Genomic DNA, 27214 nt, shown 5'->3' with positions numbered 1-27214 from the left:
CTCAGAGATGCCTAAATGGAAGACTTGTTCTTCCTACCTCCTACATGATTTTTATGACATTTAGAGGTACCTAAATGAAGATTTTAATCTTCTACCTCATGCTTGAACTATTAAACTGTTGGACATATTGATATAACCTATATAATACATAAACATATTATCCGAATAATTGAATCTTTGATGATGAACTAGTGTTCATATGTCAAGGTACTAGATTATATCATCCTAGACTATGATAACTTGTCACGATTATAAGGGAACCTTGTTCCATGAAAACATTTAAACTCCTTAGAGTTTCCTAGTGTCAAGAACAAGTATCATATGTACTAGGTGATTATTTTCATATGTTATTTTCATGTTGTTTAAATTCCGAATCTATAATCTTCCGATTCCCAAAACTCATACACCTATGTTTTTCCTCTTGTAGAAGGACAAGGTGCTCCACCCTAAGCAACCAACTTACTCTCGGATTCAAGTAGGAACAACTTGCAAAACCGTGAGTATACTCGAATTTCCCTCTTTACGTTTATCACTTTTTGGGGTGTAACATGTTTACTTACCAAAACTTACACATGAACATTTTACTTAAATGCACAAACATTCCTATAACATGCTTGTATACGTGATTGCATGATACTTTAAACTTGGGTTAATTACATCTTGTGATAGACTTATCATTAACTTCGTACGAGTCTATCCGTGACATATATAGCGCTATAGGATTAATGCACCGCCCGTGGACTTGTGGTTATGTCATGAGCATACTGCGTTTCATCATTGGTTTGATACGTTAAACACATGCCGAATTTAAGGTTTATCTTGTATCACATGCTTGTCATGAGGAATTGTTTAATCATCTTATTATGCTATGTACGTATCAAACTTGTATACTCGCCTTTGCTTTTGCATTGAAATTTATTTTAAACATGTTACAGGTTGAGGATAATGATTGCTATGAAATGAAGTAGCGACGATGCTTAGATACACATATAGACGTGTTAGGTTTAATATGTTGTATCAAATTTTGTTATTGCTATGTTTCGAACATGTTGTTATTTGAATTTATTTAATGTTTGACAATTTGATATTTATAAAATGAAAGTGGTTTATTTAAATATTGTCACAAAATAGTGTTATGAAGTCTCTTACAATCTCGAACAAGTCCCGCTCCAATGATTCCGCCATTGGTTGGGGTGTGACATGAGTGATCTACAAAAACTAAACAACGTCGTGAGACTTGTTACGAGAAGGAGAGGTGTGGGGTTTTCTTCTCGTAATCACTCTCCAACGTGCGAATAAGCATCCGCTCTAGAGAGAGAAATGAGTGTAAGTATGAGTGAGAATAGAGAGTAGAGAGTAGAGAGTCTAGAATGATTTCACCTTGATGGAGTGCGGTATTCATAACTTGGGAATAATGGATTTTAATAATCCTAACTATTAGCCATTGGCCGACAACGGTCCCAACTTAAAAAATAACCAGTGGTAGTCCCACCTTTCATATATTGTAAACCAATGGACCATTACTAAACTGAAAAGGATAAGGGGACAAAAGGAAATTAAGATTCTTTAGTAAAAGTCCATTAGGTTACAACTTACAATATGTGAAAAGGTGGGATCACCACTGGTTATTTTTAAAGTTAGAACTGTTGTCAACCAACAAGTAATAGTTTGAATTATTAAAATCCATTATTCCTATAACTTGTGGGTAAGGACATGTATAGAGGAACCGACATTACGGGCAGGGTTTAATGGTTTTTATGTATACATTGTAAGCCTTTAACTTCACATAATAAGAGTTGGGCTTTGCTAAAAGTCTAGCAAGCCAAAAATGGGGCATAAACTATACTAGGCCAAGAACTAAAACTTGAAACTACATAAGAGGCCCAAAAGCAAAGAGTATACAGAAAAAAAAGAAAATAACGTTGACCGTAAAAAGTCAACCCAAATCCATCAAACATAGAATAGAATCAAGACATATCATCACTCACTTCCCATCCGCACACCCAAAAACACCAATTATCCAAAACACTTTCGTATAACTTTCCTTTGTAGAAGATTAAGCTCAACCTCAAAACCCACCATGTTAACCCACCTCTCTCTCTTATCACCATCTTCCTCTTCCACCATTCGACTCCACAACACAAAACCCAAATCCCTCTTTCACCCTTTTCCACCTTCATCATACCCATCTTCAAATCTCACTTTTCTCCACAGAAAACCATACCCACATGAAAAAACCACATACCCACATACCAAAAACAACACCTTTAAACCTTCAGCCTTAGCAGACTTCGGTTTTGGTAACTTTGAGAGTGCTCAATCTGTGTTGGAAGCTGTTTCTGTTCTCACTGCAATCATTGTTGTTCATGAAAGTGGTCATTTTCTTGCTGCGTATCTTCAGGGGATTCATGTGAGTAAATTTGCAGTTGGGTTTGGTCCAATTTTAGCTAAATTTAATGCTAACAATGTTGAGTATTCGTTACGAGCGTTTCCTTTAGGTGGGTTTGTGGGGTTTCCTGATAATGATCCTGATAGTGATATTCCTGTAGATGATAAGAATTTGTTGAAAAACAGGCCTATTGTTGATAGAGTGCTTGTGATTTCAGCTGGTGTGATTGCCAATATTGTTTTTGCATATGTTATTATTTTTGCACAGATCGTGTTTGTTGGAATGCCTATTCAGGAGTCGTTTCCGGGTGTCGTTGTGCCCGAGGTTCGCCCCTTTTCGGCTGCTTCCCGAGACGGGTTGTTACCCGGGGACGTTATTCTTTCGGTTAACGACGTTGAGATACCGAAAACCGTCCCGAATTCGGTGAATTCGGTCTCTCAAGTTGTTGATGTTATTAAGAAAAGCCCGAAATCGAGTGTGCTTTTTAAGGTGGGTAGAGGAGGGGAGGATTTTTTGATCAAGGTTACGCCGGATCAGAATTTAGACGGTAGTGGACGAATCGGGGTCCAGTTAGCCCCGAATGTTAAAATTTTGAACGAGAAGCCGAAAGACGTGTTGGAAGCGTTTAGTTTCACGGGGCGTGAGTTTTGGGGATTAACGTTTAACGTCGTGGACAGTTTGAAACAAACATTCCTCAACTTTTCGCAAACTGCAAGCAAGGTTTCGGGTCCCGTTGCAATCATAGCCGTCGGTGCAGAAGTTGCTAAGTCGAATATTAACGGGTTGTATCAATTTGCAGCCATCTTGAATCTGAATCTTGCAGTGATTAATCTGCTTCCTTTGCCCGCATTAGATGGAGGTTCTTTGGCTTTGATTCTTGTTGAGGCGATACGAGGTGGGAGAAAGCTCCCTTTAGAAGTGGAACAAGGGATAATGTCGTCGGGGATTACACTCGTCTTCGTTCTTGGTATTTTCCTTATTATTCGTGACACGTTAAACCTCGATTTCATCAAGGATTTGTTGTGATCAGGTACTGTTTCGATCCGTTGTTGTATTATTTGTGTTATATCCAGTTGGATGGTTCTTAAATGTGATTTATGATATACGTTCCTTGTTGTTGATGTTATATTCATCTCACTGGAATTAAAGATTGAAGAAGATACATCCACATACTTTAATTTGTGTTAATATTACAAAACAAGATTCATTTGCAGCATCTGTTTAGGTAGATTGGTTTCATATTTTTCTGCTAATTATTTGCTGTTGTTTTGTGTTTTTCTAATTCTGCAATAGATCATATGTTGCTGTTATTGCACATTTCAAATTGTGTAGTTAGAAATAAATCTATAACTAGCAGACCTCGTAATTTCGATCTGTGTCGGAAATCTCAAGCTTCGCCACTGCCTGGATAGCTGAAGCCTAATATAACAACATGCTCTTGACACAGAATAGTAATATGTTGTTGAATAAGGAGACATCAAGCTTCCTTATAGAGAAATTCTAAATTTGGAAGTATGCGAATGAAATTAACTGCTTAAACAAATGTGTAAATTACTCTAGTACGTGTCTTTTTTACAATCAAAAGATTTGGAAAACTCGTTGAATTTGAAATCTGAGCTCCAGATGAATAAATTTTGACCTGGCAAACTATGGCTATATGTTCAAACGTCCTGCTGTTGAGACGTTTTCATTACTTATAGGTCTCCTGCATTCGATTCGAGTTCAGAGAAATGTATGCTCGTTTTCAGTTCGAACATTTTATGTGCCACTTGTCTCTCTCAAGTTAGTCTACCAACTCTCGCTAAGTATGACCCATCCGTATATTTTGATTTGGGTAAAAAATATACATCTGGGTTAATTTTGGTTTTACACAAATTATAAAATGGGTTAATTTGGGTCGACTCAAGTATAAACAAACCGGTCAAAATGCGTCACTCTTAAAAGATTTGCCAACTTATACAAAGTTCAAATGGCGAATAACACCCGCAACCATTGTTTGTCGCAACCATCACTGTCGCAACCGTCACTAAATGGTTGCCTTCGCCACCAGCACAACCACCCTCATTGTCACCAACCACCATCACCATCTTCACCACCGTCAATGTGTCACTCTTAAAAAACCTGTTAGATTAAAATGGGTTCATATGGTGAGCAACACACACGACTGTTGCATATCGCCACCACCACCTAACGGTCACCTCCACAGGTGGCGCAACCACCACTGTCGTCGCCAATCACCGTCATCATCTCCACCACCGTAAATGTGTCACCCTTAAAAGATTTGCTAAATAAATATGGGTTTAAACTGTGAGCAACGCCCACGACCATTGTTTGTCGTCGCCTGTGAGCAACACCTACGACCATTGTTTGTCGTCGCCATGAATGTCGTTGCCGAACAATTTCACCATCGCCAAGACCACCTTTCACGTTCAACGTTGGCACCCTTTTGGGTTTTGGCTACAAACACTGCAACAATTTATTTACTCCATCTTAAAACTAAAGGTCAGGTGGCCTTTGCCACTGACCAAAACACCCCCAAACTTTTAACTTAGGAACAAAACACCCGTAGACTTTCAACTTGGGACCAAAACACCCCCAAACTTTCACAATAGGACCAAAATATCCATAAACTTTCACACCTACACCCATTTTCTTTAAGTAAGTTAAACATTCACTTCTATCTTTTGGTAATTGATAACTTTGACTCTCCAATTTTTCCTACTTAACAACTTGACATTTCATTTTGTTTAAATTACTTTTACAACTTTACACTGCAAAATACGAAACATTAGTATACTTTTATCTATACCTAACCACGTTAATGCCTATCACTGTTTAAATCACTTTTACGAATTTACATCATAACGCCCGAGACATGCTCTTTTTTATCTATGTCTAATTGCGTTATTATCACGAGCGTAAGGTGTGTAACAAACTAAAAAAATTGCGTAATGTCGCGTGCGAGCATCACACGTTAACGTCATTACTGTAACCAGGATGCCATAGGTTACACTTAGTTAGATCGGATACGTCGAAACACACGTTTTCGTATGATTAACGCATCATATAACGTGTCGTCAGCTATAAACAAGCAAGACGTTACCACCGCCATAGACTATGTCAACAATCTAGTTTAGAAAAGAGACTAATGGAATGAGAAAAATGAGACGATAAATGGTGTATAATATTTTTGCATTTAATGTATCATACTACCAATTATATCTAGACATTACAAAAAGGCAAGTAATATCAACGTCGCTAACTAATGAGATAATAACAACTAATGGGATAAACATAAAGGTAAAATATAGTGAGCATATTCCAAAAATCATCATTTATGTTTATACCAAATTTTAAAAGTTCTTTTCTTTTAAAATTAACGGAAGTCATACTTAATGATTACAATTTAATCTTTCACGTTACGTCATTTGACTCTAACCAAGTTTATTTTTCAGAAGATCATCTATTTAAATTTTAAAGTTTGTATGTTCATTTTTAAGTAATGAGTCTACCTTTATGTCTTTTTGAACTCATCTTTTTTATGTTCTGAAATTTCAATTTGTTAACAAGTTTTTTTTGTTGTGTTCCCACCAGTAGTGGAAGGGGTTTCGGCGTTTTCCCCCCAAAACGCCCTCCACGCCATCGTCACCGCCCCCGGGGTGTTTTTGGTGAATTTTTTTGTTGGGCGATTCCTTAAACACGTTGGATTGAAAAGAATTTGGCCAATGAAACGTTGGGCAACAGTAGGGTACCGACTATATATTTTTTTTAGTTCAATATCTATATAACACACTCATAACCCACAATACCTCAAAAATAAACACAACACCACGCCACCTTCTCCAAAAATGGATTCCCCCACATCTTACTCATCCGCTGCCAATTATTACTACAAGAGTTTTTAGCTGATGAAGATGAGTCGACCGACGAGGAGGTCGAGCAAGAGGCCGTTACAAGTGCGTGTCAACTCGCAGCGAGGTATATGAAACACATTAGTCGGCTTCCACACCAAATTTTGCCAAGAGAATATACGGAAATAGACCTAATGTCAGCAAACGCTCGTGTGATGAAAGATTACTTTGACGAAGCGCAGACTTACCAAAACCCAAAAGGCATAATAAAGGGTTTTGACTCATACAACCAAAGTATATGGAGGACACAGGACAACCCGATAAAAGGCACCGCTCATTGATGAATGCAAAATACTCCATAAGTCGTGAAGCACCGTTCACTTATCTGAAAAGCATGCTTAAAATGTTAACATAAAGTTGGTGAGTTTCACAGGTGTAATTGACACAAATGCAACCTTTAACATTTGATAAAAACTAGTATGCATTAGGGGTGTTCAAAACCGGATATCCGGAAATTCGGATATCCGAATGTCGGATATCCGAAAATTTCGGATAGTTAATTTCGTTATCCGAATCCGTATCCGAAATTTCGGATATCCGAAATTTCGGATACGGATTCGGATACTAAAACGGCAGGGCCGGCTTTGGGCCCGGCAAACCCGTGCCGACGCCCGAGGCCCAAAATTTTAAAGGGCCCGAAAAGTCTTTATAATCTTGTATATATTTATTAAATTATATATTTAGTATATTTATCCATTTATTATGCAAAAAAGTATTAGTGGTGTAGTGGCAAAAACCATCTCAAGATAGTGTATAGGTCTCAAGTTCAAGTCTTTGCTCGAACACTTAGTTTTTATTTTTGTAATTCATTTACCCTTAACCATAATTTTGGGCCCAATTCTTTTCGTTGCCCGAGGCCTAAATTTTTTCAAGAGTTTTCGAGGACGGCTTTGAAAACGGATATCCAAAATCCTAAAACATAAAATATATTTTTTTTGCACAAACACCCAAATCGATCATATTCAATTCAAATATAGTAAAGATCAAGAGTTTCTCATTAATGCTAATGTGAATTTTCATCTCCTTCAACATTTACCAGAACCTTTTTTGGGTACAAAGAAATAGAACATGAGACCAAAAGATGGAGAAATTAAAAGTCAAAAGAACTTGTTCATAGTTGTGAACACCAACATCATCCATATCTCATATCTGTTGCTTTTCAAGTTTTGATGCCATCAGGCCCACCACCAACACGGCTTCTAAGCCTACCAACACCACCGCCAAATACCGGTAACGGAATATAGCGATTAGAGCAGCAGATGTATTGGAATGAATTATTTGTGAGTTCATGGGGTGAGTGTGTGTTATGATCGATGTCGTAAGGTCGGTCAAAAATATATTAAAAAGTGTCCTATTCACCTTTTACTAGTAAAGGGCAAGTAGGGTGTCGAATCCACGGGGAATCAGTGGAAAGTGTAAAAGTTCGTTGTTTCAATTATCATCTACTATCTAAATTAAAACCTAATTGCTTTTTGCAGTTTTGTGAGAGTAATTATGAGAACGTATTTGAAATTGTGTTTGTAAACAGTAATGAGAGAAATGACCAATCTCCGGGTTTTCAGGTTATGTATAAAATCAGTTTACTTAGTTACTACCAGTTGGAAATCACATAGACATGATTTGTAAACTTGTTTTGATAAATAATTAACGGACAATATATTTGATTGCAATGATCCACGATCGAAACCGAAAGATTGATGCAAATGAATAGTAGTCCAATTAATTACCAATTTCAGATTTCATAAACATAATCGAGTTCAATGATTAAAGGTTTAAAACAATGACATCCTAGAATTTAATCCCGGTTGTTGATGAACAAACCAAATAATTGATGAACAAAAATGATTACGATAATAAAAAATTGTTTAATCAAAACAAGAAACAATATGAACGACTAACCGAATGTTTAATCGAATCCTAATCCAAAAAGTCTTAACATACGCAAACCCAATGTTCAAACATAAACCCTAGTCCCGGAGACGGTCACGGGATGACTAGCCGCTCATGGCGTGCGTGCAATCCTCAAAAGCTTGAAAGGAAGATGAACGCATGATCGATCGAATCAGTATTTGCGTGGATTGTGATTATCGATGATGTTTTTTTCTTTATGATGTGTGATGACGAGTCTTTTTAGAGCTTCCCCCCAAAGTTGTCGACTTCCCCCAAGTCTGCCGCCAATCTTTTGTATATATGAGGCCCAAATTTCGTGGATGATGGAAGCCCACTTTAGAACCCTTAACTCGGCCACCATACACAATCACGTGCACCTCATATTGATAATTCCTTGATTGTTTTTATTAAAATAATATACCCTTTGGAATATGGCAGCTCCAACCATTCACGTGTCCCTTTCTCAACATTAAATGTGTTCACATTTGATCACATCGTAATTTACATTTTGCACCCTGGGAGTTGAGTTATGAACCGTAAACCTCAACTAAAACCGTAAGCCCCATGTTGTTGTTTCTGTTTCTTTTGTGAACTTTCAAATCAACTTTCCCATATTGACATTTCACCCCCTATACTTCTTTACTTCACATGCCTCTTATATTTCCATAACATTAAACTTCCAGGAATGGCATAAAGGACCCTCAACTCTAATGTTTCATAACGCTTCCAATGCCAAGCTATTTTATGATCCAAAACACGTCCCGAACATCGCCATTCACCTTGTTTAGCAGCTTCGGACGTTCCGCATCATCTCTAAACTCCGTAACTTCACCCATTTCACGCGTTTAACCTGCAAACATACAGATACTCGCAATAAACCAATTCCAAGCATATAATCACGTAAAAATGATTAAATCACGTAAGATAAACACTTTAGCACCTGTGTTTCACACTCTCCATCATGTTACGTGAAGAATAATAGTTTAGGGGTATTTTACTAATTATTAGTAGTTTAGGGAGTCTAATGTAATTGTTTGGGTTATTTACTTATTTATGTACGTAATATGAAGGAAGGAAATCAGATTTGAAGTTTGAAATTCTCCTATCTTCTCCAAATATTCTCCTAGTTCTTCTCTTTTAGGGTTTAACCCTATCAATGGTTTAGGGGTATTTTACTAATTATTAGTAGTTTAGGGAGTCTAATGTAATTGTTTGGGTTATTTACTTATTTATGTAAGTAATATGAAGGAAGGAAATCAAATTTGAAGTTTGAAATTCTCCTATCTTCTCCAAATATTCTCCTAGTTCTTCTCTTTTAGGGTTTAACCCTATCAAGGGTACCAGAGCCGTTCCGATCTCCGGTCGGAATTACTTTCGATTAGCATAACTAACACTCGCAATCAAGAAATTGACAGCACTCTCAAGGAACATGGCAAGGCAATCTCAAATCTCCAAGAAACCCTAGCCGCCATGTTGAAACAACAAGAACAGTCGATGAAACAACAAGAAGAGATCTTACGAGCACTCAAGGAGCATTCAAGCGGTGGCAGTTTTAGCGGCGGCGGAGGCGGCCCTGATAAAGGGCTGTTTAGCGATGATTCGCGGACGAGTACTCGGAAGACAGAAGACATAATTGTTGTTGATGAAAATATTAACAATGATAATTCCATTGTTGCACTACATGAGACAGTGAAAAAGCTCCAGCCCTTCAATGAAGACACCGTTCTTCATAAAGGAAGAAAACATAGAGACACACTTTACATAATCCTTGCTAATGGCGCTTGCGAAGAACCCAAAACTAGACTATACAATGTTGTTAAGGCTGGCGTACTGGTTCCGAACAGTGATGCTGTTCCTATTCGTCAAGGTCTTCATGTCAAATATGGTAGGAAGTTTGATACCCTTCCAGATGATGATATAATTGACGTTGTTAACAACAATCTTTTTGGTGCGTGTTTAAAGGCAAAGGCGAGTTCCGTAAATGATTGGCGCCCACCATGGCGCATCGCTAGGATTTCTCCGATTGCAATTGGAAGGACCGAATGGCGTCCACCCTGGAATGAGTCGACCCAAAAGAACTCATGGATGCTGCATTTTTTTTCTCTATTTTGTGATTCTTGAGGTCAAGAATCTTTTAAGGGGGAAGTATCGTTACGTGAAGAATAATAGTTTAGGGGTATTTTACTAATTATTAGTAGTTTAGGGAGTCTAATGTAATTGTTTGGGTTATTTACTTATTTATGTACGTAATATGAAGGAAGTAAATCAGATTTGAAGTTTGAAATTCTCCTATCTTCTCCAAATATTCTCCTAGTTCTTCTCTTTTAGGGTTTAACCCTATAGCCTTGTTGGAAGTTTTGAAAGAGAAAAAAGGAGCTATTGGATGGATGATTGCCGATCTCAAAGGAATTAGTCCATCAATCGTCATGCACAAGATTATTACCACCGAAGATGCAAAACCGACAAGAGAAGCTCAAAGGCGGTAGAATCCGAACCTAAGGGTTGGATGCGGGAATTATCTATCCGATTTCGGATAGTGCTTGGGTAAGTCCTACCCAAGTTGTGCCTAAGAAGGCCGGTATTCAAGTAGTCAAGGATGAAAATGGTGGACAAATTGCCACCCGACCGGTCACCGGGTGGCGTGTATGTATTGACTACCGCAAATTGAATACCGCCACTTCTAAGGACCATTTCCCGCTACCTTTTATTGACCAAATCATTGAAAAATTGTCGGGTCAAAAATATTACTGCTTTTTGGACGGGTATTCGGGTTACAACCAAATAGCAATACACCCGGATGACCAACACAAGACCACCTTCACTTGTCCATATGGTACCTTTGCCTTTCGGCGAATGCCATTTGGCTTGTGCAATGCACCGGCAACTTTCCAACGATGTATGATGAGTATTTTCTCGGAAATGGTTGGAGAGTCGCTTGAAGTGTTTATGGATGACTTTTCAATTTTCGGCACTAGTTTTGAATCGTGTCTCAACGAATTACAAAAAGTTTTAAAAAAATGTGTTGAGAAAAATTTAGTGCTTAGTTGGGAGAAAAGTCATTTCATGGTGCAAGAGGGAATTGTGTTAGGCCATGTGATCTCGGAAAGGGGAATGGAGGTGGATAAGGCAAAAATAAGGGTAATATCATCTTTGCCACCACCGAAAAATGTTAAGGGTGTAAGGTCATTCTTGGGACATGCGGGTTTTGGTCAGTGGCAAAGGCCACCTGACCTTTAGTTTTAAGATCCTGATTATTCCTGTAGATGATAAGAATTTGTTGAAAAACAGGCCTATTGTTGATAGAGTGCTTGTGATTTCAGCTGGTGTGATTGCCAATATTGTTTTTGCATATGTTATTATTTTTTTACACATAGTGTTTGTTGGAATGCCTATTCAGGAGTCGTTTCCGGGTGTCGTTGTGCCCGAGGTTCGCCCCTTTTCGGCTGCTTCCCGAGACGGGTTGTTACCCGGGGACGTTATTCTTTCGGTTAACGACGTTGAGATACCGAAATCTGTCCCAAATTCGGTGAATTCGGTTTCTCAAGTTGTTGATGTTATTAAGAAAAGCCCGAAATCGAGTGTGCTTTTTAAGGTGGGTAGAGGAGGGGAGGATTTTTTTATCAAGGTTACGCCGGATCAGAATTTAGACGGTAGTGGACGAATCGGGGTCCAGTTAGCCCCGAATGTTAAGATTTTGAACGAGAAGCCGAAAGACGTGTTGGAAGCGTTTAGTTTCACGGGGCGTGAGTTTTGGGGATTAACGTTTAACGTTGTGGACAGTTTGAAACAAACATTCCTTAAATTTTCGCAAACTGCAAGCAAGGTTTGGGGTCCTGTTGCAATCATAGCCGTCGGTGCAGAAGTTGCAAAGTCGAATATTAACGGGTTGTATCAATTTGCCGCCATCTTGAATCTGAATCTTGCAGTGATTAATCTGCTTCCGTTGCCTGCTTTAGATGGGGGTTCTTTGGCTTTGATTCTCGTTGAGGCAATACGAGGTGGGAGAAAGCTCCCTTTAGAAGTGGAACAAGGGATAATGTCGTCGGGGATTACACTCGTCTTCGTTCTTGGTATTTTCCTTATTATTCGTGACACGTTAAACCTCGATTTCATCAAGGATTTGTTGTGATCAGGTACTGTTTCGATCCGTTGTTGTATTATTTGTGTTATATCCAGTTGGATGGTTCTTAAATGTGATTTATGATATACGTTCCTTGTTGTTGATGTTATATTCATCTCACTGGAATTAAAGATAGAAGAAGATACATCCACATACTTTAATTTGTGTTAATATTACAAAACAAGATTCATTTGCAGCATCTGTTTAGGTAGATTGGTTTCATATTTTTCTGCTAATTATTTGCTGTTGTTTTGTGTTTTTCTAATTCTGCAATAGATCATATGTTGCTGTTATTGCACATTTCAAATTGTGTTTTGAGTTGGAAATAAATCTATAACTAGCAGACCTCGTAATTTCGATCTGTGTCGGAAATCTCAAGCTTCACCGCTGCCTGCATAGCTGAAGTCTAATATAACAACATGCTCTTGACACAGAATAGTGATATTTGTTCAAACATCCTGCATTCGAGTACAGAGAAATGTATGCTCGTTTTCAGTTCGAACATTTTATGTGCCACTTGTCTCTCTCAAGTTGGTTAAATGTGAGTCTACCAACTCTCGCTAAGTATGACCCATCCGTATATTTTGATTTGGGTAAAAAATATACATCTGGGTTAATTTTGGTTTTACACAAATTATAAAATGGGTTAATTTGGGTCGACTCAAGTATAAACAAACTGGTCAAAATGCGTCACTCTTAAAAGATTTGCCAACTTATACAAAGTTCAAATGGCGAATAACACCCGCAACCATTGTTTGTCGCAACCATCACTGTCGCAAGTGTCACTTAATGGTTGCCTTCGCCACCAGCACAACCACCCTCATTGTCACCAACCACCATTACCATCTTCACCCCGTCAATGTGTCACTCTTAAAAAACTTGCTAGCTTAAAACGGGTTCATATGGTGAGCAACACACACGACTGTTGCATCTCGCCACCACCACCTAATGGTCGCCTCCACGGCCGGCGCAACCACGACTGTTGTCTCTGACCGCCGTCATCATCTCCATCATCGTAAATGTGTCGCCCTTAAAAGATTTGGTAAATAAATATGGGTTTAAACTGTGAGCAACACCCACGACCATTGTTTGTCGTCGCCGAACGATGTCACCATCTCCAAGACCATCTTTCACCTTCAACGTTGGCACCCTTTTGGGTTTTGGCTACAAATATTGCAACAATTTATTTACTCTATCTTAAAACACCCCCAAACTTTTAACTTAGGAACAAAACACCCGTAGACTTTCAACTTGGGACCAAAACACCCCCAAACTTTCACAATAGGACAAAAATATCTATAAATTTTCACAACTACACCCATTTTTTTAAGTAAGTTACACATTCACTTCTAACTTTTGGTAATTGATAACTTTGACTCTCCAATTTTTCCTACTTAACAACTTGACATTTCATTTTGTTTAAATTACTTTTACGACTTTACACTGCAACATTCGAAACATTAGTGTACTTTTATCTATACCTAACCACGTTAATGCCTATCACTGTTTAAATCACTTTTACGACTTTACATCATAACGCCCGAGACATGCTCTTTTTTTTATCTTGTCTAATTATGTTAATGTCACGAACGTAACGTGTAACAAAGCAAAAAAATGTGTAATGTCACGTGCGGGCATCACACGTTAACGTCATTACTGTAACCACAGTGCTATAGGTTACACTTAGTTAGATCACACACGTCGAAACACACGTTTTCGTATGATTAACTGATCGCATAACATGTCGTCGGCTATAAACAACCAAGGCGTTGCACCGCCACAGGCTATGTCAACAATCTAGTTTAGAAAAGAGACTAATGGAATGAGAAAAATGAGACGATAATTGGTGTAGAATATTTTTTGCATTTACTGTATCATACATACGAATCTTTTTATATCTAGACATCACAAAAAGGTAAGTAATATCAACGTTTACGTCGCTAACTAATGAGATAATAACTAATGGTATAAACATAAAGGTAAAATATAGTGAGCCTATTCTAAAAATCGTACAATTTTAAAAGTTCTTTCCCTTTAAAATTAACGGGAGTCATACTTAATGATTACAATTTAACCTTTTATATTACGTCATTTGGCTCTAACCAAGTTTATTTTTCAGAAGATCATCTATTTAAGTTTTAACGTTTGTATGTTCATTTTTAAGTAACGAGTCTACCTTTATGTCTTTTTGAACTCATCTTTTTTATGTTCTAAAATTTCAATTTGTTAGCAAGTTTTTTTGTTGTATTCCCACCCGTAGTGGAAGGGGTTTGGCCGTTTTCCCCCAAAACGCCCCTCCACGCCATTGTCACCGCCCCGGGGCATTTCTGATGAATTTTTTTTGTTGGGCGATTCCTTAAACTTGCCGGATTGAAAAGAATTTGGCCAATGAAACGTTGGGCAATGGTAGGGTAACGACTATATATTTTTTTTTAATTCAATATCTATATAACACACTCACAACCCACAATACCTCAAAAATTAACACAACACCACGCCTTGTTTTCCAAAAATGGATTCCCCCACATGTTACTCATCCGCTGCCAATTATTATTACAAGAGTTTTTAGCCGATGAAGGTGAGTCGACGGACGAGGAGGTCGAGCAAGAGGCGGTTACAAGTGTGTGTCAACTCGCAGCGAGGTATATGAAACACATTAGTCGGCTTCCACACCAAATTTTTCCAAGAGAATATACAGAACGAGACCTAATGTCAGCAAACGCTCGTGTGATGAAAGATTACTTTGATGAAGCGCCGACTTACCAAAACCCAAAAGGCATGATAAAGGGTATTGACTCATACAACCAAAGTATATGGAGTAGGGATGAGCACGGTACCCGTTCAGTACCGAACCAGTACCGGTACTGAAAGTACGGGTACCGAAAAACTGTAAAAGTGGGTACCGGTACCGAATACACCAGTTCGGTACCGGTACTTACCGGTGTTTTACTCGTAAATACCGGTATCGTATCGGTACCGGTACCGAAAATCGAAGAAAGTGGGTACCGGTACCGGTACCGAATATACCTGGTACGGTTCGGTACCGGTACCCGGTACCAAATGCTCATCCCTAATATGGAGGACACAAGACAACCCGACAAAAGGCACCGCTCATTGATGAATGCAAAAGACTCCATGAGTCGCGAAGCACCGTTCACTTATCTGAAAACATGCTTAAAATGTTAACATAAAGTTGGTGAGTTTCACATGTTTAAATGACACAAATGCAACCTTTAACAATTGATAAAAACTAGTATGCATAGTCTAATGAAATCACGATGATCAAATCTTGCAAAACCATTACGTATGTGCTATAAAACCTGTAACCAAACCATACCAATGCTGCCTCGTAACATTGTACAAGTAGGACATAATTGCACCAAAGTTTACGACTACTCGAAGGCGGGCTTGTTAAATCCAATAGATCTATTCGACTGTTTGGGGATCTTAACAGACTAATAATCACTAAAATTGAATACCACCACACATTTAATAGACCACCGAGCTCAAACCAATAAGCTTATGCTCACATAATAGACCTAATGGATTTCATCCCAACTACCATGCCACATAACCAAGCATTTAAGTCTCGAAATTTAAAAAGTAAAGTGGCTTTGAAAACTCACCCAAGTAATCCCTGTGCAATGCTAGCAAGTGAAATAGTGTCCGAACAAGCAAACCGACTTACACATGTCCTAAACTATATAAGACACTAGGCCTACCCATGAGTCTACCGGCAAGTCGTTCACCAAACTTGCTTAGACTAAATGAAATGACGACCCATTGGTGATTGATTATCCATGTGTTATCGCATATATATACACACACATATATTTCCACAATATATGTGTGTGTATATATATATTAACACAAAATCCCATCCCGAAAGCATGTTTAACCCGTCGTGTCTACACACGACCAACCCGGTACATAGATATATATATCCTCCAAAACTAATATATATATTTATATTATGAAAAATCATGCGTGAATCCTGGTCGTATTTCAAGAACAGTGTCCGTTGAGCAACAAACATAGAGAGATGAATGAATGATCGGAGAATGTGATGTTTGAATACGGAAAATATTTGAGATTGTTACACATAGAGAATGAAATTACAAAGAGGGGGAAGGGTCTTTTTGTGGTTTTCGTTAATTTTTGTATTGATTATTTGGGCTTTATCATTTTAGGCTCGAAAAGAAGGAGATCTCCAAAAGCTAAAAGATTAATAAGATATTGATGGTTCGAAAACTGTTTTTTTGTTTAACATATAAAGTTTAACTAATAAGAATGCCCGGCTTAAGGTTAAAGTTCGTAATTTTGTATAAAAAAAATTAAAATAGAAAAACATTATATTATGTTAGATTATATATTGTGTTATGTTATGTTTTTCTTATATAATATAAGAGGATTTTAGAGAAGAACATAGCATGGTTTTGGTGAGAGAAGAAAAGTAAATGCGGTAAATAAGGATGTTTATGTACTAACTATATATGCAACTATATATACTATCAAATAGAGCCCTATGAGTCTATATCTATAATATATTAAAAAGGAGAAGTGATGGACAAGATAGTAATTTTATTTACGTATAAATTTTGAAGCATTATGTACAATAAAAAGAAGCCATTTTAAAGGGGCTAAAGTTGAAACTTTCCCAAAATTTTAAGACACCATAGGGGTGTTTTTGGGATTTGATCATGGAATAACCGTACATTAACTTCTCAGATAATTGAATCGTTTCTTATCCTGGAATTGAATATATAACCCTAATACCCAAATCATAGTTTCCTCTCATCTCTTCACCTTCAATTTGTCCTCTCAAATCCCCCGTACGTTCTCACTCCACCCTCTGCCGGCGACAGTGGTTCCAGGGGCTGTGGTATTGGTGGTCGTCAAAGGCCAACGGCTAGGGTTTGCCATGAAACACTGTAGTTATCGAATTACACACTCTATTTGCTGAAGATTTTTGATCGATTCTGTGTATTGTAGCAAGGATGTTGGTTACTTATTTTCATCTTTTTAGATTTCAACAAGTTTGTTCCTCATCAACACCTTGAATTGCATATATCGGTTCATTGTTTTATATGTTTGAAATTGAAACAAGTTCCTTTTCAATCGCAGGTTCTAGGTCTTGAAACTGAAATCAGAATGTTGAAATCGCTAGATCTTGAGTCACTGGTAAGTGAATTGATTCGTTTCTGCATTTTTTTTTTGACATTTCATTTATTTTTGCACGTATATCTGTATGAAAATAGAAACAGTTCAATGATATGCATACATTTAGCTGGTCAACTGTGGAATCTATGTTGTTATTTTAGAAAACATTGGAATTTAATTCTTTGACTCTTGGTCTGTACAATCAACTTGAATTTGATGGCTTTTGACCGCCATGAAATGTAATTTATGTTCACCATTATCCTAAAGATAGGTGGAACCGCGATTATAGAGACGATCGGCCGCCTGGAGTTGACCGGGTCATCGGTTCCTTGCTGTCTACCTTCTCGCCTAGGTACCCTGGTTATGACTCTAGAGGGTCGAAGCCCATTGATACGTGAAACGAGTTCGAGTCATGATGAGGATCAGTGGCACCCTTACAAAATTTATTTTTTCACCAGGTGCGAACAAATCAGTTTGTGCACCCGACCCATATGATGTTGGGCGAATTTTGCAAGTTGATATTATATCAAATGCTCAAAAGTCAACTGTGACGACAGATTGTCCGATACAGCCCGGTTTGTTCTCTTTCCTTTTACTCATATTTTTTGTTGACTTTCGGCTGTGTCTTTTGTGATAACTGAATTTATTCGTTTTGATGACGTTTCTGTAACAACTGTTGGATTAGAGAGTTATGTGGAGACACTTTCTCGAAAAGGAAATTCTGAATTCAGTGTATGTTAAATTGTTAATCTATAAATTTATTTGGTAAAAAAGATGTTTGACTAATCGTTCGTGTACTTTACTCTTATAAATTGGTCTTTTCGAGTGCGTTCTATAGTACGTTCTATATCTCTAATGAATCTAAATTCATCTTAAAAATATATCTTTGCATACAGCCGCCTATACTTTTATTTAAATATAGGTAAGGGTTAGTAGTGTGGATACTATTGGTAAGGGTAACTTTGGATCTGTTTGGCTGTGTAGATGTAGGGTTAGTAGCGTGGAGTTTGCGTGTAAGACCCTGGTGAAAGGGGAGGAGCTAGACGGTTCATAGAGAAGTTGAGATAATGCAACATTTGTCAGGGCATCCAGGGGTTGTGACGTTGAATGTTGTTTATGAAGATTCGGTATCTTTTCATTTGGTAATGGAGTTGTGTTCAGGAGGAAGGTTGATTGATCAAATGACGAAAGAAGGTCGTTATTCTGAATAACGGGCTGCTAATATATTCAAGGAGTTGATGACGGTGATTAAATATTGTCATGACATGGGTGTGGTTCATCGGGATGTAAAGCCTGAGAATATCTTGTTAACAACTTCAGGGAAGATTAAGCTTCCTGATTTTGGCTTGGCAATGAGGATCACCAACGGTACTATTTTCTTCTGTGTTTTGGTTATAAATAAATTAATTCTTTATTTTTTATATGCAGGAAGTTCACACAAGTGTTATGCTTTGTGTATCTATGATATTGATTATATACCTGCTCAAACTTGTTTAAATTTGTTCCTCACAAGTTCCCTTAATTGGTTGACCGACAATGTGTCAACTTTTAGTAGACATAAGGTGCTTAGCTTACCTTGTATCTTACTAAACCCTTCTTTGACTTAATTTGACAATACTTGACGAATCAATGGGACAGAAGCTTTTACCAAGTCCTTCATGCTTCCAGATCCGCATCACCCTACTTAACCCCAAAGCCTAGATTCAAATCATCATGATTCATTTGTGCACCCAAGTAAGTCTGCTCCATAAATAAAGTTATTATTTAATACCCAGTGTAATTTTCCAACTTCCAAAGTAGGGGTGCTAAACGGGTTGTGTTCGCAGGTTGGCGAGTTCAACCCGACCCAAACCCGAAAATTTTACACGAACTTGAACCCGAAAATCGTATCATACATATAAACCCGAACACGACCCGAAATTTCATGGGTTGACCCGAAAACGACGCGTTCAACCCGAATTTTTAATTTTTTTCTGAAATTAATATATTAAAATTAAAATTTACTTAAAAAACACAAATGTATATAATAATATCATAGTTAAATTATAAAATCTATGTTAATTTCTCTTTTTAAGTTACAATCATGGCATAAAATACTACCCCATTTAATTTATGACATAAAATATATTGTAAAAAATTATAATATAGTATAAATGTGTTAAACGGGTCAATCCGCCAACCCGACCAGGTTGACTCGAACCCAACCCGTTAACCTAAACGGGTTCGCGGGTTCAACCTGAAAATAACCCGAACCCGTTTAGACTAAAAACCTAAACCCGTGAATTTCGTGTTAGGATCGTGTCGAGTTTTCGGGTGGTGTTAAAAATTCACACCCCTATTCCAAAACAGATAGTTCAAAATGTTTTGGAGAGCGTAGCAAGTGCTAATCAATCCTGGACATATACATATGCTTAGTATTTGTTCAGTAGAATAATATCACTTAGTATTATCTGATACATATTGAAAGAAGTCGAAATTTAATATGGATTCATATTGTTTGATACTGCAGGTAGGCAAAACGAAAAGGTATAATAATGTTGGAAGAATTAAATTTTATGTGCAGTCCAAAGCGCTTTATAAAGTTTTCGGTTCCATATATTGTGTTGTTGGGTTGCATTTTCACAAACTGATTCTCTATGGTTTTTGTTTGAATGTATGGTCTTACATCTGACATTGTACATATAATGATATATCACAAACTGATTCTCTATGGTTTTTGTTTGAATGTATGGTCTTACATCTGACATTTTACATATAATGATATATGATTATATAATTGTTATATAGTATGTGTTAACCAATTCCAATGTGTATTGTTCACTTCGCCGCAACGCTCCGCCGCAACGCGCGGGTTTCCTACTAGTATTACTAGTTAGTGACTACTAAACTAACTATAAATAAAGAATGTCAAATTAATAATAAACGGTTGAGTAAAAGAAATGTATCGTTGTTGAACGATACTTGGTTTTTATCTAATATTATATATTATACAGTTTTCTGACCGTTATGTGTAATTAGTCGTTTATAAATATTATTTTTACAAATTTAAAACTAGATAATAATGATTTCAAATTATTAAGTTAATGGCTTAACTCATTTAAGTGTGCTCTGTTTTACTAAAACTAATACACATAATTCTCATAACTCTCATGACATCGACATCGCATGTCTAAATGTCCTTTTAAGCTAATATGAACTATCTTCTTAAATATTTTTAAATCAAAATCATTCTAGAAAAAAATACATAGCAATATTGAAATAAATTAATAGTAAATTGCATGGATGTTACTTCTGGCAAAATACAAGTTGGTCACTATTTCCAAAATTTTATGGATTTAATTGACTAATTTACCCTTTAAAAAAATATGAAAATTTGACTCGGTGGTATTTAGAAAATAAAATATTATAATTTTTCAACAAGGACCAATTTGTGTAATTCAAAATTTTCTTTTTCCTCTATTAAGAGAGTTTGTGAGTTATCAAACCACAGTTAAAAAGGGGAAATATCATAAAAAAAACCACCATATTTTCTTAGTTTTCTTTAAAAGTCATTATAATTTTTTGTGTGTAAAAAACAAACATAATATTTTGGTTTATTCGATTATTTGGTTCCTTTTATTCAGTTGGATTTTTTTTAAATAAAAAATCGAACTAAACTAAACGGAATATAATGACTTCATAATTGGATCACAAATCACATTCGAATTTGTTTTGGTTTTCGATTGCAACCGAATACAACGAATTCATATAATTGGTTTATTCGACAAAATATAAAGTATGGTTTACTTTGTTTACTTCGTTGTTTATTCGGCTACATATAAACCGAATTCATTTTATTCGGTTTGGGTTTAATCGTTTTTAGTTCGATATTCGTTTTTAACTGTTTTCGGTATTGTAGCAATGACATATGAAGTTTCAAACATATCTTAGGTTGAAACATAATATGTAACAAGTTTTAAAAAGGTTTTTGTCATAATTTTGTTCAAATTCATATGTGTAGAGACTTTAATGTTCAAAAAAATTGTTGAGCGACTTTTGTGTGACAAAACAGAAAGTATTTGTTTTTACATACAAAAAAATGTTAAGAAACTTTTATGAGAAATATAAGAAAGTATATTGTTTTTTATGGTATTTTCCCTTAAAAGAGATTACTTTTTTCCGGATTTCTTGATAATTCTCGACAGATTTTGGTGTGATTTTCCGACGACTTTTTTTTTCGTGTTATCAGTCTATAATTCTTGATTACATCTTTACTACTATTTTTTTTTTTGAACGACGACTATTTTATTTAAACCATAAATAGAACAACGGGCCAGCAAGCGAGCGACTGGGAGACCCAAACAACAAAACAAAAGTAACGATTACATAATGAAATCTTGAATATTAAAATAGCTCCATCGCTCCCACTGACAGGACCTCGTTGAACTAAACGGAGTCCTATTTTTAATCCACACAAAACACTCCTCTTTTATCTCTTCCACAACTTTGGCGACACTGAAAGGCATCTTATCAAAAACCAACCATTTGATGTCACAATATCCTTTGTAACTAACAATCGCTAGGTACTACTAATAAGGCTACGGGCTGTGGTTTAAAGCCCCTACAAGCTTTATTACGCCATGCCAGATCTACCTATGCGCCACCTCATATGGGGGGCTTTAAAATCACTCACTTTAACTTGCATGCAATGTTTAAAGCTCTAATCATTATTACCTAATTATTTTTTTATTAAATTTTGTATTTTTTTTAATTTATATGCCAATTTTATTTAAAACAAAATAAAAAAAAGAACATAATTTCAATAAAATAAGTAAAACAATACAAAGTACTTAAAAAATAAAAAAAAAAACTAAAAAGTTACTTAAAAATTAACCTATTTGAAAATAGAAAACTACATATATTTGGCTCGGATTTTTGCCTTACGAGCCTCTAATTAAAATGTCTCGGTCCTCCTCCGGTAGGTTGGAAAAGTCTTTCTCGAGAAACTTTATATCTTTCTGAATTTGTTTCTCCATTCTAGGTTCATGCACCTTTTCCTTGATCGAGAGAAGCCGGTTGAGTCTATCATCGAATGCCCAAACCTCAGGGACCAAAATGGCAGTTTACTCGGCAAAATAGTTTAGAAGCAAAAAAAATAATAATAATAAAACGCTGTTCATCCGTATTGCAAAATGTTATAGAGTTAATGATATTAAAAAGGTATCATTATTATATAATATACCGTCATATAACATGACATTAATTATGAATAGTTATAATTTGTGGTGTTATAAATTTGACTTATTTTTTTTTATTTACAAGTTTTTACTTATGTATTCAAGTTTTACAAAGTTAAAAATTATACTCATTAAATTATGAAAAAAGGAAGAATATTGACAATAGTAATTTATTCCGAGTGATTTATAAAAAAAGAAACAATTAAATATTCGATGTGATAGGATAGTTCGAATGATAAACATGCAACATGTCAAACAACTGAAAATAGGTGGTATTAAAAAATTTAACCTTTAGTTCTCATTTTTATGTGTATTTATATTACAATTTAAGTTAACTTGATTGCACTAAAAATATATTTAAATGACTAGGTGCACTTTAACTGATTTAATATTTATCAATATAAGTGTTCTGTTAAAGATGTTTTTTTTTAATTTTTTTAAATACATATCTTAACAACCGTATGTGTAAACAAATTACATTATATTTTATGCAACAAATTTACATACGGTTTTATTCAGCTTGTGCAAGAGATGGGATCAAATACAAACCTTAATATTGGTAAGAACTATAAGAACCAATCACAAATAGACATGTGTCATTCATTTAAAAAATTAGATAAGGGTATTTTAGACTTTATCATTCTATTTTTTGTATTTAATTAATTCTAAATTTTAATTATCCCTACATTCATGCACTATTTCAAATCATATTTGAAAATTTCCAGAAATCTTCATCTACGCAGGCAACGAACAAAAAGAATAATACGTAACTTCCCATCTCACTTTCCCATTATCTGCGTGGTGTTCATCTCCTTGTTTTGATAGGTAAATTTGATGGATTCAAACATAGGAAGTTCAGTGGAAGGATCATCAGCCATGGAAGTTACCCCAGGTTGTTATTTAATCTGCATGTTATAAAAATTACGTTTATTCATGTGCTGATATAGCCGCCGGTTCGATTTCGTAGATCCGTTTCTGTTGTGTTTGTTGGTTGGTTTCATTAATTTTTATCCAAAACCATTTGTGCTATATTAATGTGCTGATACGAATCTCAATTTGTACGACATTGTTTTTTTTTGTGCTATATGTTTTTTTACAGCAATACAAAGTTCTGGGTTTACGAATATTCAATTTGCTGGTTTCATATTTTGTTTGAATGTGCTATGTTAATGTGCTGATACGAATCGCCAAACGCACGTTTCAAATTTTGTTTTCTTTTGCTACATTAATGTGCTGATACGAATCGCCAAACGCTCGTTTCAAATTTTGTTTCATGTGCTCTGTTAATGTGCTGATACGAATCGCAATGTGCTATTATCATATCTAAAGTTTTTGGTTTACGCTGAATAAAAATTTTTGAAAAAAATTGTTTTTTCTTTCCAGCAATACAAAATGTGCTATCATTAAATACAAAGTGCTGATTTTAAATCAAATTTTTTTTTTTGAAATTATATGATTTTTTGTTTCCAGAAATAGAACATGTGCATTTTATAATTTTTCTTGTTTGAAAATTTGTAATTCTTATCGCTGACTCATCAGCTTGTGCTGTTAGTATCCATTACGTTTAGGTGTATGATGTTTATTCCAATTTAATTTTTACATTTTATATGTAGAGCGAAGTGCTAGATATGGATCTGGAATTGTCCGGAAATCACCACGTACCGGTAAACTTAGTTATATTCCGGATGTAAATATATCTAAAAGACCACAAGTTGGTATGCGATTTAGGACAGTTGATGAAGCTTATGCGTTCTACGAGAATTATGCCAAGTTGGGTGGTTTTACAATTCGCAAGAACACACAAAAAATGATTAAAGGTATTGTTACACTGAAGTACTTTACGTGTTCTAAGGAGGGGAAGAAAACATTTCAGAAAATTGACACAGTCAATGATATGGATGTGGATAACGTAAAAGGTAAACAATGTCGTACAAGGCCTTCTATATACAGGTTGTCTTGCAAGTATAAAGCTTCAGAGATTGGATGATATGACCTACAAGATTTACTCTTTTTACGAAGAGCATAATCATACACTTGTGGAAGAGGGGGATTATCAGTTTTTGAGTGCTGCTAGAAATTTGTCTGTTGTTCAAGAGGATTTTATTCAGAACTTGTGAAAGTTGAATATTGGACCTGTTCAAGCATTCAACATTATGAGAACCCATTATGGTGGTTTTGAGGAAGTTGGCGCCACAGCAGTTGATTGTAAGAACTTCAAGAGAGATATTAATGCTTACATTGGTAAACACGATGCTGAAATGGTTGTTTCTCGTTTGATGGACAAGAAACGTTATTTACCTGATTTTTCATGTGAGTATCTCAACGATGAGAAAGGTGAGCTTCGTGGTCTGTTTTGGGCTGACGAAGAAATGAAGCATAATTATATGCAATTTGGGGATGTTATCGCATTCGATTCCACGTTTCGTTCAAATAAGTAGGTTTTTTTTATGTTTTTATATCCTTGACTATTTGTATTATATTATGTAGTGATGTTCTTTATTAATGTTGGTCATTTTTCAGATATGACATGGTATTTGTCCCTTTCACCGGTATAGATAATCATCACAAGAACGTTACCTTTGGTGCTGCTCTGTTAGCATCGGAGACTGCTGAGTCATATAATTGGTTATTATCGGCTTTTAAAAAATGTTATGGACGGGAACCACGTGTAGTTGTTACTGATCAAGACCCCGCGATGAAAAAGGCGATACGGGAGGTGTTTACTACAAGTCGACACCAGCTGTGCATGTGGCACATCATGAAAAAGGTTGCCGAAAAGGTAATGATATTCATAAGTGTACGGGATATTAATTGTTATTTGATGATACAATTCGATCTATGTTAATGTAGTTTTATTTTCCTAACATATTTTTTTGGTTTAAAGGTTGGGCCGACGTTGAAGAAAGATAAGTCTTTTAGACAACGCATTTGTGACATTGTTTGGACTGATGCAATTCAGCCGGAGGACTTTGAGGAAAAGTGGAAAGAAATCATGAGTGATTTTCATTTGACTGGAAACAAATGGTTGTCCGATATGTATGCAATTAGGAATGATTGGATCCCTGCTTATTATCGTCACGAGAACATGTCAGGTTTGATGCGAACAACATCTCGTTCAGAGAGCGAGAATCGTTTTTTTGGGCAATTTAGACGCAGCAGTCATACCCTTGTTGAATTCATCAGTCATTTTGAAACGACAATTGAGTCACAACAATACAAGCACCGGAAAAATGATCACGACACAAGGAATACAACTCCAGATTGGGTTACGGATTTAAATTTTGAGAGAGAAGCTAATGAAATATATACCAGGAATATATTTAACGATCTTCAGCATGAGTTACTCCTCAGTGTTACAGAATCACACTCTATGAACGTTGAACAAGTCGGTGAATTTATTAAGTTTTCAATTAAGGATTTAGATGTTGAAGGTTCAGTCTTGCGTGAGGTTAGTTAGTTAAATTTCAAATTTACTAGCATCCATAGTTATTTTATGTTCATTTATTCTTATATTTTTTTTCGTCAGGTGCTTTTTCGAGAAGATGATATGGAAATAAAATGTAGCTGTGGTAGGTATGAACAATATGGTGTGCTATGTAGGCACATTTTTTTGGTGCTAAAGATGTCTAAGGTTGAAACTTTTCCCAAAAAATATGTTACGCGAAGATGGACGGGAGATGCTGTCCCAAGGAAGACTGTTACGTCAGTTAAGGAGAACGCCGAAGCTAATCAGACAGTGGACGGTGTTAATAAAGTTGTACATGAAATTATGATTGGGACTGAGTATATTGTTGATAAATTGTCAAAGGACATGGAGAAGCTGGCGTTGTATAGAGATAAAGTTAAAGGAGATATTGCTCAACTAGATGAGATTTGCGGGTCTTCTCAACCTATACAGAAGAAGGACAGAATTGCTACTTTGCTTGGGTTTAAGCAACCTGATAAAGATACTGTTCGAGCTCCGGTTGGTATTAGAACTAAGGGGTGTGGTTTTAAAAAACGGATTAAGTCTACTTTTGAGCAAGTTTCTACTAAACAGCCAAGGAAGCAAAGGACATGTGGTATATGTGGTTCTCACGAGCACGACAAAGGTAAATGTGATAAAAAACCGGAAGCAAGTTGATCAAAATTTTTAGTTTTTATGTTTTTTACAGTCAAGTGCTTTTCTTTCCAAATTATGACTATTGTTACCAACTGTTAGATCGTATTGTTTTTTTTTACCAGACGTTAACATTTTTAATTTCAGTAAGTATTTTGGTGTGTTTCAAACGTCTATAAGTAAATATTGTGTTGTTTTCGACATAGCACAACAATATGCGTTTTTTCGGTAGTATTTTGTTTGAACTGGCCTTTAAGATTTATAATATCATTAACAATTTGGTGTGATTCATATGTTTATAAGTTATCAAACGTGCTAGTTTTGACATAGCACAACAAGATGTGGTAAAGTTTCCTATTAACTTTTGATTTGGTTAACATGAACCCCTGTTGGTAAAAGAATGTCCCTATTCGGCCCGTTTTCATGAAA

The 27214-nt window shown here is 36.0% G+C and overlaps 3 protein-coding genes across 15 annotated transcripts; all 3 read left to right on the top strand.

Annotated features, from left to right (window-relative positions):
- The first annotated feature begins 1988 nt into the window (after positions 1-1988).
- LOC110885167 (probable membrane metalloprotease ARASP2, chloroplastic) lies at positions 1989-12509 on the top strand. The gene is made up of 2 exons (XM_022132855.2): positions 1989-2549; positions 11454-12509. The coding sequence occupies exons 1-2, from the start codon at positions 2081-2083 to the stop codon at positions 12317-12319; spliced, it is 1335 nt and encodes a 444-aa protein (XP_021988547.1). The 5' UTR covers positions 1989-2080; the 3' UTR covers positions 12320-12509.
- A 4496-nt stretch (positions 12510-17005) lies between these two features.
- LOC110885168 lies at positions 17006-20256 on the top strand. 13 transcript variants are annotated; one of them, XR_004889340.1, is made up of 6 exons: positions 17007-17346; positions 17435-17491; positions 17742-18045; positions 18455-19032; positions 19109-19204; positions 19980-20221. XR_004889340.1 is itself a non-coding variant. In XM_035987918.1 (6 exons), exons 1-5 carry the CDS (start codon positions 17308-17310, stop codon positions 18496-18498), a joined length of 342 nt encoding a protein of 113 aa, XP_035843811.1. In that variant the 5' UTR covers positions 17007-17307; the 3' UTR covers positions 18499-19204; positions 19980-20251. The 13 variants fall into 13 exon arrangements, 2 of the variants coding, with proteins under 2 accessions (XP_035843811.1, XP_035843810.1); XR_004889337.1 differs by having other exon boundaries at positions 17738-18045; XM_035987918.1 differs by having other exon boundaries at positions 17738-17822; positions 17929-18045; positions 18455-19204; positions 19980-20251.
- A 4583-nt stretch (positions 20257-24839) lies between these two features.
- On the top strand, positions 24840-26809 carry LOC110881785 (protein FAR1-RELATED SEQUENCE 5-like). The gene is made up of 4 exons (XM_022129939.1): positions 24840-25120; positions 25207-25465; positions 25571-26134; positions 26213-26809. The coding sequence occupies exons 1-4, from the start codon at positions 24840-24842 to the stop codon at positions 26807-26809; spliced, it is 1701 nt and encodes a 566-aa protein (XP_021985631.1).
- The last annotated feature ends 405 nt before the right edge of the window (positions 26810-27214 follow it).

The sequence above is a fragment of the Helianthus annuus genome, chromosome 3, assembly GCF_002127325.2.
Source record: "Helianthus annuus cultivar XRQ/B chromosome 3, HanXRQr2.0-SUNRISE, whole genome shotgun sequence".
Classification (NCBI taxonomy): domain Eukaryota; kingdom Viridiplantae; phylum Streptophyta; class Magnoliopsida; order Asterales; family Asteraceae; genus Helianthus; species Helianthus annuus.
This window is presented reverse-complemented; position numbering and strand designations above follow the sequence as displayed.